A 15,285-nucleotide genomic window follows, 5' to 3' on the forward strand; every position below is an offset into this window, starting at 1 on the left:
AATGTAGAGATGGATTGCAGAAGGGAGAATGAAGCACTACCTCCACAAGCCAGCTTACAGACGCACCACGAGGTGATGCTCTGTGTTACCCAAAGCAGGAGTTTCTCTCCTCAAAATGGCCTTTTATGTGTGTGAGGGGCCTTCTCCTGGGGCTGGAAAACCAAAACCAAACTTGTGTTTGTCACTCTGAACAACAGGGCTTGCTGTGTTTTGGGACCTGGCGCTTTCCCAATGCAGTTTCAAAAGACAGCACCAGTCAGAAGATATTCCAGCTTGAGCCAAATGGCCTTTGAGTTTAATGTGTGCCATAAACCTCTCTCTTGCCACTGTACTCACGTTTATTACTGCTTTTGTGTCGATAAACCCATTGTGGCTGGATGTTGGCCTGTAGGGACAGCTTGGACATGTGGTCATGAGGGCGAGGGGGAGCTGCAAGGGGTGGTGAGGACACGGGTGCTGTGACGGTGCGCACCCGGGTACTGCGGCTGTCAAATCCACTGTACGGGTTAACAGCGTAGTATCTGATACTTCAGCCTTGGAGAGCAGCCTCCAGCCCGGTGCCCTGCCGCAGTACGGAAACTGACTCGTCTGCAGGCAGCGTGTGCCGCGGCTGCGAAAGGGCAGCTCCGGGGGGGGGGGGGCGGCTCAGAACGAGATCCCAAACCTGCCCTCTGGGAAACGGGGCGACGTGGAGGCTGCAGCGGACCCGTGCGGTGCCGGGGTTGGCGCGGCCGGGCCTCGCCGCCGCGGGGAGCACCGCGCCTGGGGGCGCCGGTTAACGGAGCTGCGGGAGCACAGCGGCGGCACGAGCCGGGCCCTGCTGAACCGGGACCGGGGCTGAGGATGGCGACGCGGCAGCTCCCACCGGCGGCCCCTCCGCGAGGGGAACCGCGCCCACAGCGCCCGCTCCCCGCCGGGAGGGACTGGAAGGGGCGCGGGGACGCGCGTTCCGCCCCGCCCCGCCCCGCCCCGCCCCTTACGGCGGCCCCGCCTCGCCCAGCGCGCAACCTGAGCGCGGGACCGGCGGCAGGGCCCCGCCTCGGCTGGCGGCGGAGCGCGGCTGGGCTCGGCTGGGCTCGGCTCGGCTCGGCTGGGCGGCCGGTGGCTCCGCGCTGTGTGCCGGCACCACCCATGAAGGCAGCCGCGGGCGGCGGCGGGGCCGCGGCCGGGTGAGGCGGCGGGGCCGGCGGAGCAGCGGAGCGCGGCGGGGCGGGTGTCCCGGCGGAGCCCGCGCCCCCCCGCAAGATGTCATCGCAGGGCAGGTTCAAGAAGGACAAAGAGATCATCGCCGACTACGAGGCGCAAGTCAAAGGTGCGGAGTGCGGCCGCTGCATTGCGGGGCGGGCGGCGGGGCACGGATGCGGTGCCCGCCTTTGTGTGCGGGGCGGGGCGGGCGGGGGCCGGCCCTGGCTGCGGGGCCTGCACCGCCCTGCCCTCCCCGGGCCGCTGCCCCCGGTGCCTTCCCTTCCGTGGGCACCTTCCGTCGCGCACGGCTCGGCGGAGGTACCGGGCGCGGCCGGTGCCGTCGCCCTGCGGGGAGCTCGGCGTGCGGAGCGCCCGCGGTCGCTGGTTACTGACCCCCAAAGCGAGCCGGCGCCCGCTGAATGGGGAAGGAGGTGCGAGGCTGCGGCCGGCGCGCACCTGGGCAGCACCGGGGCTGCGGGGTACGCGGCGGCTCGGGAGCGGTAGCGGGGCGGAACCTGCTGGTGCCGGTGTCTGCAGAGTGAGCTCTGCCCGGGCCGCCCGGTAGGAAGCACATTGATCTTGCGGGTCTTACGTAAGGAACTTCGCCGCGCATCAGGCCCAGCGACTTCAAGGGACATAATCATTATTATGCAAGTCCCAGCGTTATTGCAGGATGAAGACCTCGGGAAGCAGACCGCCTTGTTAATAAATACTGGAGAAGAACATCGTTAGTGGTTGTGTCTGTTGAGACTGCTAAGCATCACCCACCGGGCTCCGGATTAATTTTTATGACAGTTAGACTCATTATGGAAAAGTTGGTACTCTCTGAAACACCACAAATGTCTGCAGCCTGGTGAAAGGCCAAGTGTGTCAGAGTGTGTGTGGTCATTCTGTGTAGCCATCCCACTACTTCAAAAATAGGAGTTTTAGTATCGGTAGCAAACTGTATTAACTGGTACTTTTTGGTAACTTCAGTTTGTAAATCTGTTCCTCATTGCAGCAATTTCTCATTCTGTTCGTTGATGGCAATTCCTTTTCCCACTTTCAGCTGAGGGTACTTAACTGCTTACTGAATGCCTTCTCATTGAGTTGCCCCCTTGGAGTCCCTTTGCTATTATATAAAATTGGCTCCAGTCTCCCCTTGGGTGGCTGTTTTATACAGGTACACGATCACCGTTTTGTTGTGTTCAAGTCTCTGGTTAAGAGAGAGTTAATTAAAAAATACACAATGGCTTTTCTGCAAGTTAACCCTTGAGTGTGCAAACAGAACAGGTTTCCTGCCTTCTCTAGAGGTCACTTGGCGTGTTGGATCCTGAGCTTGGCTGAATGATGTCTCTTCATTTTGAAGAAGTAGCTGCTGAAATGCTACAGTGCAGTGCCAGATGGAGGGGTTTGGGGAAGGGGCTGTCTGTTGATTTTGTGCCATTGTTTACTTTCGTGCATTTCAGTCTTTTGTAGTTGGCTTTGAAGAGTGAAGTAGCAGTCACAACATGCTCTGCTCAGTGCCAATTACCTTTCTGCTTGTGTGTAATTTGGGCAAATTGATGTTATTGCACCCTGTAGTTAAGCAGATGAAATATTCTTTTAGCCTGTGGTATTGTTCTGTTTTATGGGAGGGGATTTGCATTTATTCATAGAGCCTGCCCCACATTTCCATCTTCTTGATGTGCTGGGCCACACAGCTCCTGCTTCTTGGATGCTCAGGGCTGCAGAGGGGTAGCTGGAAGCAGGACAGGGTCTGATCTGTGCCAAAAGCTTCACTGCAGACATCGCCAGTGTTTTTTCTTGTTGTTGTTTGTAACTGGAATACTCATTTGCCGTGATCATTCTTGGCCCGACTTCTGTAGCCTCATGGTTTCCATATGTTAGTTAATGCTGGGGCTATGTAGAAGGGTGTTTTATTGCACCACAGCGATCACGTTTTGGGCAGCTGTAACACAGAGTTTGCTAATGGACCGGTAATAATTTCCTTTATACTATTCTGTACCTAATTATACCTCCAGAAATGTCCCTCTTCTGGTTTTGGGTACTTGATCTATGTTTTCATGTGAATAAAGGTTAATTCCCATGTGGTTGGGGTTTAACTGCGCCTGAAGCTGGGGCAAGGCAAGCAGAGTCAGACCCCAGTGTCTGTGTGTGGTGCCTGCTCGCTACCTTTAAGGTAGTGGCAGCTCCATCCCTGAGGAACATCGGCTCTGCCACAGGACCAAGGCATTCTTGGGGTGACCTTGGTGAGGTGAAGGGGCTCTGGTGCTCGTGGCTGTGTCTTGACAGCTGTCACCCTCACTGTCACCTCCCTGCAGGGATCAGGGTGGCTCTGATCTTCCTGTGTTGCTAAACTGTTGGAGGAGAGTTTAGCAACATCGGAGTCCAGAGGAATTGGCACAGAGGTCTGTTGTGCCCTGTGCTTCATTGCTAAATAGGAGAGGCAAAAGAAAATGTAACTGGGCAGAAATGTTCAGTGATAAGTTGGTGGTTGGTTGTTGTATTGGTGGGGACCCCACTTGGACTGGCTGCCGGGGACACTCTGCAGAGGGAGTGGGGCTTTTCCTTTGGTTAGTTGTGTACTGCCTGTGCAAATACGACCTGTGTGTCCTTGGTATCAGCAAAACCCGCTAGACCTTCTTCAGAGGCTGTGACAGTGACCATAAACACCCACCTCCCCTTCTGCTGTCCTTCTGCGAAGCTTGATCTCTCTTGGCTTGACCTAGGGATTTCATGTAGGCCACCTCATTATCCAAATACCCCATTTATTTCCTCCAGGGATTTAGTTGTTATCCTATTCATATCTAAACTCCTGCTAACCTGATGGAGACAGATACCCAAATCTCCAGAGAAAGACTAAAATGGAAAAGAAATAGGGAGAAAGAAAAGGGGGAGCGGTGGCAAGTGAGACTAACAGCGAAAATGTTGCCAAGGAATACCTGAAGTAGGAAGATGATAAAAGATGAAAATGTGAAGAAGTGGTGTCTTGTTACAGAGGGTGGGTTTGAAATCTGAATGCAGCATAGGGATGGACCCATGGTGTGGTCTAGGAGATAGCAGGGAGAAAGTTGGAAAACCCTGGATGTGAGCTCCAGGGAGCACGTTGGCATGGGCGGAAGAGTAATTCACAACAGAGGTGTGTTTAAAATGCATTTAAAAGATGGATGTTGGAGATGACTGGAAGAGTTCAGGGTGCCGGCCAGCCTGATCCACTGGGCAGCTGAGAAGGTGTGAGGTGTCTGTGCCTGGGGCTCTCACAAAGCAGTACCCAGTGTGCAGTGCCTGAAGTGCATGAACACCCTCAGTTGCCCAGGTATTACTAGAGAGTTACTCACAAACAACTGGGAATAATGTGGTGGTGTGGGGAGGAGAAATAAAAATGTTGCTTACGCCTGATTCGTAGGAAGGTTTTGCTGAAAGCCCTCTTGCCCAGGCTGCTGGGAATAGAGCAAAGGCCGCGAATGGTTCAGGGACAGCCTGTCAGTAACCGAGCCCTGCCCCGACCCCCTGTGCTCCAGGGTGCTGCACCCTCAGTTAAAAAAATCGATGAACCCACACTTTATGGGGGGGGGGGGGGTGCATGATTGGCGTAAGTGGAGTTTAGCTGGTGAGTAATCTTTGTGCACAGGGGTGATCTGTCAGCCGTAACGACTCTATCTTATTCCCTCCCTGGAGAACTGTGCCTGCTTTTCTCGTGGTGGGAAGGAGTTGTCCTGGAAATGCTTTGAAGAGATAAAGGGTGTGTGCTGCGTGTGCGCAGGGCTGAGTGCGTGCTGCCGCTGCACACCCGCTTGCTGCATGTTGCAGAGGGCTGGGGGGGCAAATAGCTGGGGCGTAGTTACACACTTGGTAGTGGTGCAGGGTGCCTGAGGCTTTGGGTCGGTGCTGCTCCCACTATGCTTCCAGGAGTGGAAATACCGAATCATTGCTGCCCGTGGCTGCTGCAGGCTGGCTGTCCTTGCGGCAGTCCGCAGTGTTTGCCATCTGCCCGTGCACGGAGACCTCTCTCTTTCACCCCTCCTGAACACACGCATCGCTGACAGGCACCATCCCATGGTGTGGTCTCTCCTGTCAGTTATCACACCGTGGGTCCGTCCTTGCCTTCTGCTTCTCATCTGCATCCTTTTTAGCTGCCAGCAGAGAGTTGTCCCCAGGATTGCCAGCAGATGCTTGCTTGATGGTACCAGAAAGAAAATATTAAGGACACTTTTCAAGAAGCAGGCTTTCTTATTTGTCTGTCTGAGATTTGCAGACAGGAATGGTCACATTAAAAATAAATGGCCATAAAGATGTGGCGGCATATTTACAACTGCCACTTTAAAGCTACTTGCAGAATGCAGAATACCGTAGATCCTTGGATGTACGATTTAAAGCGAATATTGTCAGGCATGCAATTTTAATTGGTTTATTTGGCCAGAAAAATAAACAAATGTCTTTTCCTCATTACTGTCAGGTGCCTGATTTGATGCTTTAATGCACTAAAACTAACCAATGGTAATTATATAGATGCAGCCATCCAAGGGTCGGGGTTGTAAATCTTGCAGAAAATTGGGCATCATGTTGGTTGGCTGTTTAATTTCATGTTGCTTCCTGAAGCTTTTCTTTAGCTCTGGCAAAAGCCGGGTCATTGTATGATCTGTTTGGTTATTGTTGGCAGGAAGACTGCTGTGAGTCAATGGCATCTTTTGCTGTCAGATGGCTGGCTGCTGAAAAGCATCCCTGGTGATCCTAAAGACAGTAGTCTTTAAATGGTGCACCTGGCTGCATAGCAGTGAAGGGATGATTTCTTGCACTTCTATGGCTCTTAGTTGCTGTGTAAATTGATAACAGAATTACAGTTTTGGTGGATTTAGCATGTAAAACCATTAAAATCCTTGCAAACCTGGGGCCACAGAAAACTAATGTGTGCTTACGTTGATTTGTCATTAGTTTTTAGCTTCGTTTTACTTTTTCTATTGCAGTAGCTGCATTCCTTCTTTTACGTCTGTTATCAACTCCTACCTATTCCTCTCTTTCCACTTAGCTCAGAAAATCTTGGGATGATTCCCATACCAAATTATTTTCTGGAATTATGGCTTGCTCAGGAGGGAAGCATGGCTCCCAATTTGAAGAGGCATCAAGGCTTGAAACTTGACAGCCCATTTAATAAAATGGTTCTGTGCAAAAGAGAAGTTCCACCCGTTTAGGAAACTGCTCAATATTAATCACAGAAACGGATATAAAAGTTCCATTGGCTTAATTGTTTTGCTTAGCAAAATGTGGGGAAGTGTAACCTGAGGGCCAGCTGGCATGTCTTGGTGTAGCTGTCGGCATCAGTGGAGTCATTGGCAACAGATAGCAGATCCTGATGAATCCGATCTAGTTTCTGCTGTGAGACTTCAGAGTAACTGCTCAGCATTGCTCCTTGTTCGGTTGATTCCCATGTTGATTTACTTGTTATCTTCCTGTTATCTGTTGTGTTTCCTCAGTGGTGTCTCATAGTGTGGTCCTGGTTTTACATGAGACCTCAATGTGCGGGGACAGCCGTATGCAGAAAATAGCAGAAAGTATGTATGTGATTCATAATAAAGATGAATTGGCAGTCTCTAATGGAAACAAATTGAATCTATTAGAGGTGTTTCCTGCAAAGCTAACGTCCTGAGTGCTTTGGTGGAGGCTGGGATGGTTCAACCAGAGTCAGCAGGCTCCTGCATGCAGCCAGCCATCAGTGGTTCTGTGCATTTGCTGGTGGGATCGACTCTCCTAAGATGCCTTGGATTTGGGCCCCCTCTGTGGTCAGTGGGAAGGAGGAGCTGCAGCTCGTGGTGACTGGTCGTGCATGTGTGCTTGGGTACCTTGCTGTGGGTCAGACACAGCTGATGCATGACCTGATGCTCTCAGCATCAGCTCTGTGTGGGAGCAGCACCAGGCACTTCCTCACCAGAGCCAGGCAGTTGGCCTCGTGGTGCTGGTGCAGGAGGTTGAACTGGAGAGTGCCAAGGCACTGTGATTGCTATTGCTTGTCTTTGGGCACTATTTGTCAGTCTACGCTTTTCCCTGATAACAGTAAAAACCTCTTACAACACTTACTCATGGCCTGTAGCTAGTCCTCGTTCCAGCTGAAGAGTTTTAAGGGCCTTAAGAGTGCAGCACCAAATGTGCTTCAGGTGCTTAACAGATATTTATAAGCCTCTGCAAGGTATAGTATTTTAAGTTCTGTGCCCACAGTTTCAGCACCTGTCGGGAGCAGGATTTACTCTCTCCTTCTACTGGCCCATTGAAGGTGCGGGGAAACCTTCCCCCTTGAGCTCTTAAATTTTCTCTTTGCCTGAATTTGGCTTTGTTTCAGTGGCTGTTAAGCCACCACCCATGGCAGCAACAGCAATCACCACCTGAAATGCATTTACTGACTTTGGAGGCATCTGTACTCCTGACAGACAGCTGGTGATGGAGCAGTTCGAGCACGTAATGCTTGGCATCAGGCTCAAGGCAGGAGAGGGGCACGGCAGTGTGCGCAGTTGTGTTCCTCATGCCACTTTCCAGTGAAGTTACCATGAGGTAATCAACCTTTTCTTACAACCTGGGTGGCTGTTTAATCCGGAAAGTTGATTTAATCCCATGAGGCTTTTGCTGAGCTGCCAGCAAACCTTCCTCTTTAGGAAGATGAGTATTTCTTACTAACAGCTATTGTGTTGTGCCCCACCTCTGTTATTTTATTGGTGTGTATCATAGCAGCAAGGGAGGACCCAGAAACAAGTAAACAGCATGAACCCACGCAGTGACAGTGGTAATAAAGGTTTGTACCTGTCACTGGTGACCTCCTTAGGGCTTCCAGTCCTCCCCTGGTGTTCCTGCTTTGTGCCTGCGGTTGTTCCATGTACTTTAAGTTGTTCACATCTCCGAGAACCTGCTTGTAAGGTTTTCTCTGAAAACCTGGCCCGAGATGACTTATTTTGGTGTCTCTCTCCTCTGGAAGACAGCTGCAGTGGTTTGGGACGAGGCAGCTCCTGAACAGCTTATTGCAACATGCAGTTTTAGGAGAGGAAGTGGAGTATTGACATTGAACCGAGGGAGTTTATGTAGTTGTCAGCTTCCCTGGGCTGGGGTGGAGTTGGTGTGATAGCGTTGATGTGTTTTTCACTGCCACGATGCTGTGGGATTGCTTAATGACCGTGAGCGGTCAGCAGCTTGGTTCAGAGTTTATGTGAAAAATGGCACCATCGATAGCACAGCAGCCCTCGCATGCCAGGCTGGGGAATATACAGCCTTTTATTTATCCCAGCGTTGTCATTACTCATCAATGAGGAGGCAGCTGTTAGGATCCTGTCCATGGCAGGGAGGGAAGAGGTTTTAAATCATCCTCTTTGTTTTAAATCATCCCTTTTGTGTTAAATCATTCTCTTTGTTTTAAATCTCCCCTTGTTTTAAAAACAAAGATGCATAAAAAGGTGTGGTGGGCTAATTCCAGAGTGGAAACTGGTGCTTCTGGCCCAGCCCTGGCCTCTTCTAGAAGGTGGGTCCCCAGATTTAGCTCTGAGGGGAACAACAGTGCCTCATGGCCTGTGCTCATGTGCTTGTTCGAATGTGGCCGTGGAGTGGTATGTCTGTACTGGTCTGAGTTCCCAGTTTGGGAACCCCTGGCCTGGGAGTGATGATCGATGAGCTGGAAACTGTGTGAAAGCTACGTCTGTGAGGTTCTCTCTCTTTACCCATCTTGTGCTGTTGAGCTGCCTTATACAGTGTGCCTTCCAGAATGACAGAGCTGTTTGCCAGCTTTACTGATGTCCTTTCCAGACCGCTGAAGCCCAGCTGACATTCGGGGGGAGGTTCTCCATGAAGACTTCTGGTGCTGCAGGCTGCTAGTCTGGCAGCGGGAGGGTTTGGGAAAGCTATGGACCCCTCTGTGTCCAACAGCTCAGAGAGGAATTTGCATTAGTGTCTATCACTCTTTTCCTTCAGAACTGAAGGATAGTTTTGAAGAAGGGGAAGAAAAAAGGGTTTACTTTCCTTTTTCACGGAGGCCTTTGGGAGGAACAGTCATGTGGCAGGGGATTGCAGTCACTCTAATGCATCTTGCTTCTCAAAGTAGCTCTGTAAAATATTGCTCTGTCTTGTAGCAACAGCAGGTGTGCAGGAAGGCCCAGTAATCTTCTGTTAGAGTGACCGTGGAGTTCAATTGTCCACAGCTTCTTGCTTGTGTCTCTATCAGACAGATGGGGAAAGAGGCTGCTCCTTAATTGAGCATCCCTGATTTTTTTAGCTCTGTCCCTCCCGGACTCTGAGCCTCAGTGGCCTCTCTGTGAAATAGAGAAGAGGGGATGCTGCTCTTTGGGCGACTGCTAATCCTGCTGCTCTTGGGAACACCTGGGGCTATGGCTTTAGGGCAAGGATTTTACCCATATGGCTCTTGCTTTGGTTATTATCCGGATAGCAAAGCTACCTCTAGCGATTAGGTGAGACTCAGTGGTGTTGTACTGTCTGGCTTGTATTGTGAGAGTAAATATTTGAAAATGAAAGTAGGATACAAAGCTGTAACTGACCGGAGATCAGGAGACAGAGGTCTGGCTTTAGTGGTTCCCATTAAAGGAGAAGGGAGCCAGGTTTTTTCCACTGCCTTTCTCCATCTGTTGGACCAAATTCACCTCTGAACTCCAGCTTTGTTGAGCAGTGTCACACACTGAAGGCCCACAGCAGAAGTCCCCGTCAGGGACTTCAGTGGCTTCCACTTCACCATGGGAGAGCCCCAAAGGTTGTTTTTCTTTTAGATGTTACAGCATCGATTAACTTTGTTTTGTTTGGATTGTTGTCTGTGGTCTTGAGGCTGTTCTGTGGTGTGGTTAGAGCCTGAGGCAATGGTCTGCTACATGGAACATCGGGTTTAGAGAAGAAGACCTCCGGGGCAGGTTTCTTAGCTCAAGATCACCAGTTAGATCGTGTTAGGTTGCTGGCCTTGTGTGTATCCAACATTTCTCTCTGTCAAATGCACTGGTTAATCAATAATTGTTTCATGGGAGTAAAACCCCTTGCTGTGGAATGAAAATGCTTCCCCACTGCCCGAGGTGACTAGAATTCCTCCTTAAAACACAGTGAAAGGTGGCATACTCAGGTCAACTAAATGCTTTTCAGGAAAGCTTCTGTGTAAGTGTAGAGTCTGCCAGTGGCTGAGATCTGAGAGAACTCCCAGCAGTGAGTTATTCTTTATGTTGATAGTGATGTTCAAAGCTTCTGGGTCAGACAAGGCTCTACTGCAGAAGGTGGGACTTTCTGTCCAGTGTTAGTGATCTATCGGCTTTAAGCAAACTAGGTTTTGGGTTGCAGTCTGCGTCCCCCCACTTTTCTGTTTACTTCATGGAAATTAAACTGCTGCTATAATTTAATCACAGGTTACAGAAGAACTCAGAGTAAGAACTAGAGATCAAACTGTATGGCAGTCTAAAGCTTTTGTGTTGGCAAATGCTCTAGAGACAGTTCAAGGTTTTCTTTGTGTGAAAAAAGGTTAATTGATATTTGGGAAGAGCCTGAATGATGTTTCAATCAAGACAGCTTGTTGGTGTGTGAAATCTTAAAGGTACAGGCTTTGATCTGTCATTTGACAGTATTGGCAGCGTGGCAGGATTAAAGCTGCAAGAGAGCTTGGAGATCAGAGTTGCATCGTTAGGCAGTGATGATCAGGAGGCGAAGCCTTGGACAGGCAAGTCCAGTTTGGGAGTTTAGCCATGGAGTGGGAACGCAGTGTGAAACTGGGGGCTGTGTGTAGCTCAGGGCAAGATGGAAACAGTGCTGTTGACCTTGTTGCAAACTGCTTTGTGTCCTTAGTGGAAAGTGATACACTAAAGCTGTGTGAGAGTATCAAAAGACACTGTGTTGAGCTGGTCAGTTAAGGGAAGAAGAAATACTGTCTGCAAGATTACCCTGCCATAAGCAGAGAGTATGTTTAGCTTTTTCTTAACTCTCTCCCCACCCCCCTTTTCTGTTCTTGTTTGCCCTCAAAAGCTGATTAGTTACTCCAGATTTACCCTGATGTTGCAGCAGGCAACCTGTGGTTGTTGTGAAGGTGTGCCTCCAGACCCTGTGAGCTGGATTGGGATGTCTTTTCAACAGCATCTCTAGAAGGATGCTGTGGACCACTAACCAGCAGTGACCTCCACTGGAAGGAGATAAGCTGCTGGTTGATGAAGAAGTTTTAGGCCTTCTTAGAAAATGTTATTGTAGGTTTTCGCTCCCCTGTTGCATGGGAAGATGTGCTAACTCCTTTGAAAGGACAGCATGCACTAAATGACCATTAAGGAGTGGGAAAGTCCTGCTCTGGCCGAAAGATAGTTTTTGAAAACAAGACTCTGCTGCTGTTGAGCATGGCACTGAGGGAAGGCCCTCTTGAATGGGTGAGATCTTCCATCAATTTTGGTGTAGTGCTTCATGCCTCTGAGATGATGTGCTGGAGTCCCTGCTTGCATGAGGAATCGCACAATGTATGTTGCAAGGTTAGAAAAGAGTCACAGTGAATCCTTCACCTCGCTTTTCATACCACAGTGACTGAAGCCTGTCTGTATTCACCCCTCCGAAACCGGCAGTGGTGGGACATCTGGCAAAGGCACCTCCTTTGGTATGTCTCTTACTGTGGATAAAAGACCTGTTGGTTGTCACACTGAGTTACTTCAGCAGTAATGTAGTGTGCAAGAGGATGCTAACTACTTTCACAGGAAGTTGTTTGCACATTACTGCTTAGTAGGGTTACACTCTGTCAAGTACAGTCTGGAATATCATGATGTGGTTTTGTTTTGCAGTGTTGCCTGATGATTGCTTCTTGTTGGAGATGGGCAGATTTTCAAAAGGGCTGAGTACTTTTACAGTCAATACTATGTACAGTTAAGCATGCTGAGGTCAGCACAATCGAATATCATGCTTCAGGGTGGAATGTGATTGCTAGAGAGATCAGAAACCAATTTCTATCCCCATGTAGAGCATTACACAATTGGCTGGATACATTATAGTTTCCCTTGGAGCATCAAAGCAATGTTCAAAATGCTGGGTTAAGTAACGCTGGCATTTCTGTAAATACCCATGTAATGGTTTCAAACTGTTTGAAATGATTTTATTTTCCCAGTGTTTCCAGAGGCAGGCAGGAGCGTTCTGCCTGTTTGGCTGGCAGGGTGATGCAGAGGCATGGAGACGAGAGGGCAATAGTTAGGAGTAGGAACAAAAGTCAAATGCTTGAACTCTGCATCTTACATGAGGACCAGAAACTGCTTTGGTTGGACATGTCCTCTGTGTTGCCACAGCAATAGGGTAGCGTGTGTGCTGTGTGATTCCCCTCTGTCTGTTTGAAGCTTGCTTGTGTTGCGAGGTCTAAAAAGCTGTGTGATTGGCTGATCTGTGGTGATAAGTGTGGTCGAGGTCCCTGGCCACCTCCTGCCTGTTTGCTCAACTCAACTGCCACTTCCTGTTTTCAAGTGAGGATATCTGCTCCTTGGGGCAGGATGATGTCTTCCTCTGTCTGTGATGCAGAAATAGGTGGATCTTCACCACCATGGTACATGTAACACATGACTTCACATTTTGAAGATGTACTGTGACTCCCAGAGAAAGCAAGATTACATCCAGCATGGGTAGGAAAATGTGAGTTATTGAGGTGTTGTACAGAAATACTGTAACTTGGGACAGCTGCCCTTGCTCTGTGATGGAAACCAGTTTGTTTCACACCTTAGGGGACCTGAACTGTCTTGGGGCTGGGACTGGGTATGTGCATCAGCCAGAGTGAGATGGAGAAGACAAGGCTTACTGCACAGGTCATTCTGCAACAAACTGCTTGTAAGTGCACTGCGAAGGCGCAAAGATGTTGAACATGCAGTGTTGCACCCAGAGGAAACGGAAAGACTGACATCTCAGTTGGAGCTCTCTGAAATGACTGCAGCAGTCATATACAGAAACTCTGCAAGATTAACCTCCTGCTTTGCCAGATTTTCCTTAAACCATTTGTCATTTTAATTTCCACTAAATGTTTTGTAGGGACTTTTGTTTTGCCATGTTCTTTTTTACCACTCAAGTGAATGGGACTTTAACTGTTGTAATAAATGAAACTGGAAATCAGGATCTCCACTGTAATTGTATTTTTTGGATAGTTCAAGAAGAACCTGAGGAGATATGGCAACAAACCAAGCAAAAATAAATAGCAGCATTGAACCAGTTTTAACTTGGACTGTGTCAAGTGAATTGGGAAGCAAAAGGTTCTTCCAAAGCAATTTTGTTTCTTTTAATATCCTTGCATGATGTTGTGCTGAGTGATTCACTTCTTAAAAGCAGTTTTTCCCGCACAGTGCTTCTGTGCTCTTGACCTACTCTTGCTAAAACCCCTAAAGAAACAGTAACTAAACATACTGTTAAGTGAAAATGTCGTATTATAAACCCTTGAAAGTGAAACCATAACAAAAAGAGTACTCCTGTAGTCATTGTTCTTGCGGGTTGGCAGTTTGAGATACGCTGTTGGAATAACAATGATCCATTTCATGTAAGAGGTCAGCTCAGAACTAAGGGTGAGTGGGAAGAAGAGGAGAAAAGAAATGCACGTTGTTTGCCTCTCCTAATCATACAGCATGTTCTGGTACATCTCATGGATCGTGCTGTTGGTGTAGTTGCCTCCTGCTTTACAAACACTTCTTTTTGTACGTGATGAGAAGACATTCGTGTCAGATGGGAGAGGAGCGTGTAGCAGATGGTGTACTTCTCCTGAGGCACCGGCTGGAAGGAGATAATTTTGCAGGTCACAAAGCCAGAGAATAACTTCTTCAGAATGAAACTTGCATTGGGGATTAAAATTGAATATTCAAGAAAATACCTTCAGGAACCCTTCTTGGAAGCTACTTCACAGAGCTAGGTACGAATGTTTGTTTGCTGTTTTCTGTTTCCAGACCCAAATGTGCTCCCAGTCGCCTCGAAGATGTAACATCAGGGCTGTGACAGCTTGTGGCAAATGTCCTTTTTTACTCTATAACCGACGCAGAGTGTCCAGCTAGCTGTGCATCTTCCTGCATCCGAACACATCGCAGCTCTGGGTGCTGCGCTCTGTGGAAACATGGGGAGCAGTGAGCTTGCCTGAGGTATCTCCTTGATGTTGGAGGGAGCAGCAGGGACTCGGGTCTGCAGTCCTGACTCCTGAACCAGGCTTGGGAGTGGGTTGGTACTGGGGCTTTGTGGTGAGGCTTCTTCATCTGGAGAATGGGGTTAATGATGTTGTCTCTCAGTGGGTGGCACCCGAGAGATTTCATAAGGAGGGATAGTGTTTTGCAGGTTCCACGCAGTGTATTAGAGATGAGCACACCAGCAGAACTGGTTCTTTGGTCTGAACATGGTGAAATGGGCCCCTTGTTTATTAGCTGTAGGATGCTGTCGTTGTGGAGGCAATCCAGCTGCTCTGACAGTTGGTTTGCACAGAGCTGCAGTGATAAGCTCCACATGAGAGTGGTGGTTGGTCATGGGAGCAGTCACAGGTCTTATCCTCAGGAGTTCTGCAGCTGTGAGTGAGAGGCAGGCATGAACCCTGGCTATCCTCTTGGTTTCCAGCATGCGTAGTCTCATCAGCATGCCAGGGACTTGTGAATGCTGGTCACATTGTCACTGGTGTTTGCTGCAGTGTCCTTGTCCATGGTGTACATCACAGTGACAACAAAATAAGACATTTATGGCCACCAAACTAACTACTGAGCTTGCAGAAATTCATGGTGGCAATACGCCCTTGAAAGAAAGAAAATCGCCAATGACCTCTTCCTTAGGTTTTCTGGGGGGGTCTTTACCAGGCTGCATGCATGCATGCACAGCTTGCTGGAAAGAACTCCTTGTCCCCAGTAGCATCTCTGTGTGAAGACTCTCAGGTTTCCTGGTACCCTAACTGTTCCTTGTTTGCCTGCCATCCAGATGACGTGGCAAGAGGGAAGGACAGCTGATCTTTGCAGGCTCTGAATTGCCAAGGTGTTTGCTGTGGCTCTAGTTGCAGCTCGAACAGGCACCAGACATCTAGGAGGTGGAAGAGGCACCCTGACGGTGCTGCTGGGTTGTCCCGTTCTCACAGGTGGCATCCTTGGGCCCATGCAGGGTGAAACTGTTTGTGTAGTGTTGGTAAGACTTCCATTGCTCTCCTCTGCT

The 15,285-nt window shown here is 49.2% G+C and overlaps 1 protein-coding gene across 2 annotated transcripts in view; it reads left to right on the plus strand.

Moving 5' to 3' along the window:
* Nucleotides 1-1,062: 1,062 nt before the first annotated feature.
* Nucleotides 1,063-15,285, plus strand: part of SRGAP3 (SLIT-ROBO Rho GTPase activating protein 3) — a 111,674-nt gene continuing 97,451 nt past the window's right edge. For both annotated transcript variants that reach the window (XM_065687097.1, XM_065687098.1), the window contains exon 1: nt 1,063-1,312. In XM_065687097.1, the coding sequence (XP_065543169.1) occupies nt 1,246-1,312 (67 nt within the window). In that variant the 5' untranslated portion in view covers nt 1,063-1,245. The remainder of the gene's footprint in view (nt 1,313-15,285) is intronic.

Source organism: Lathamus discolor, chromosome 7 (genome assembly GCF_037157495.1).
Source record: "Lathamus discolor isolate bLatDis1 chromosome 7, bLatDis1.hap1, whole genome shotgun sequence".
Taxonomy (NCBI): domain Eukaryota; kingdom Metazoa; phylum Chordata; class Aves; order Psittaciformes; family Psittacidae; genus Lathamus; species Lathamus discolor.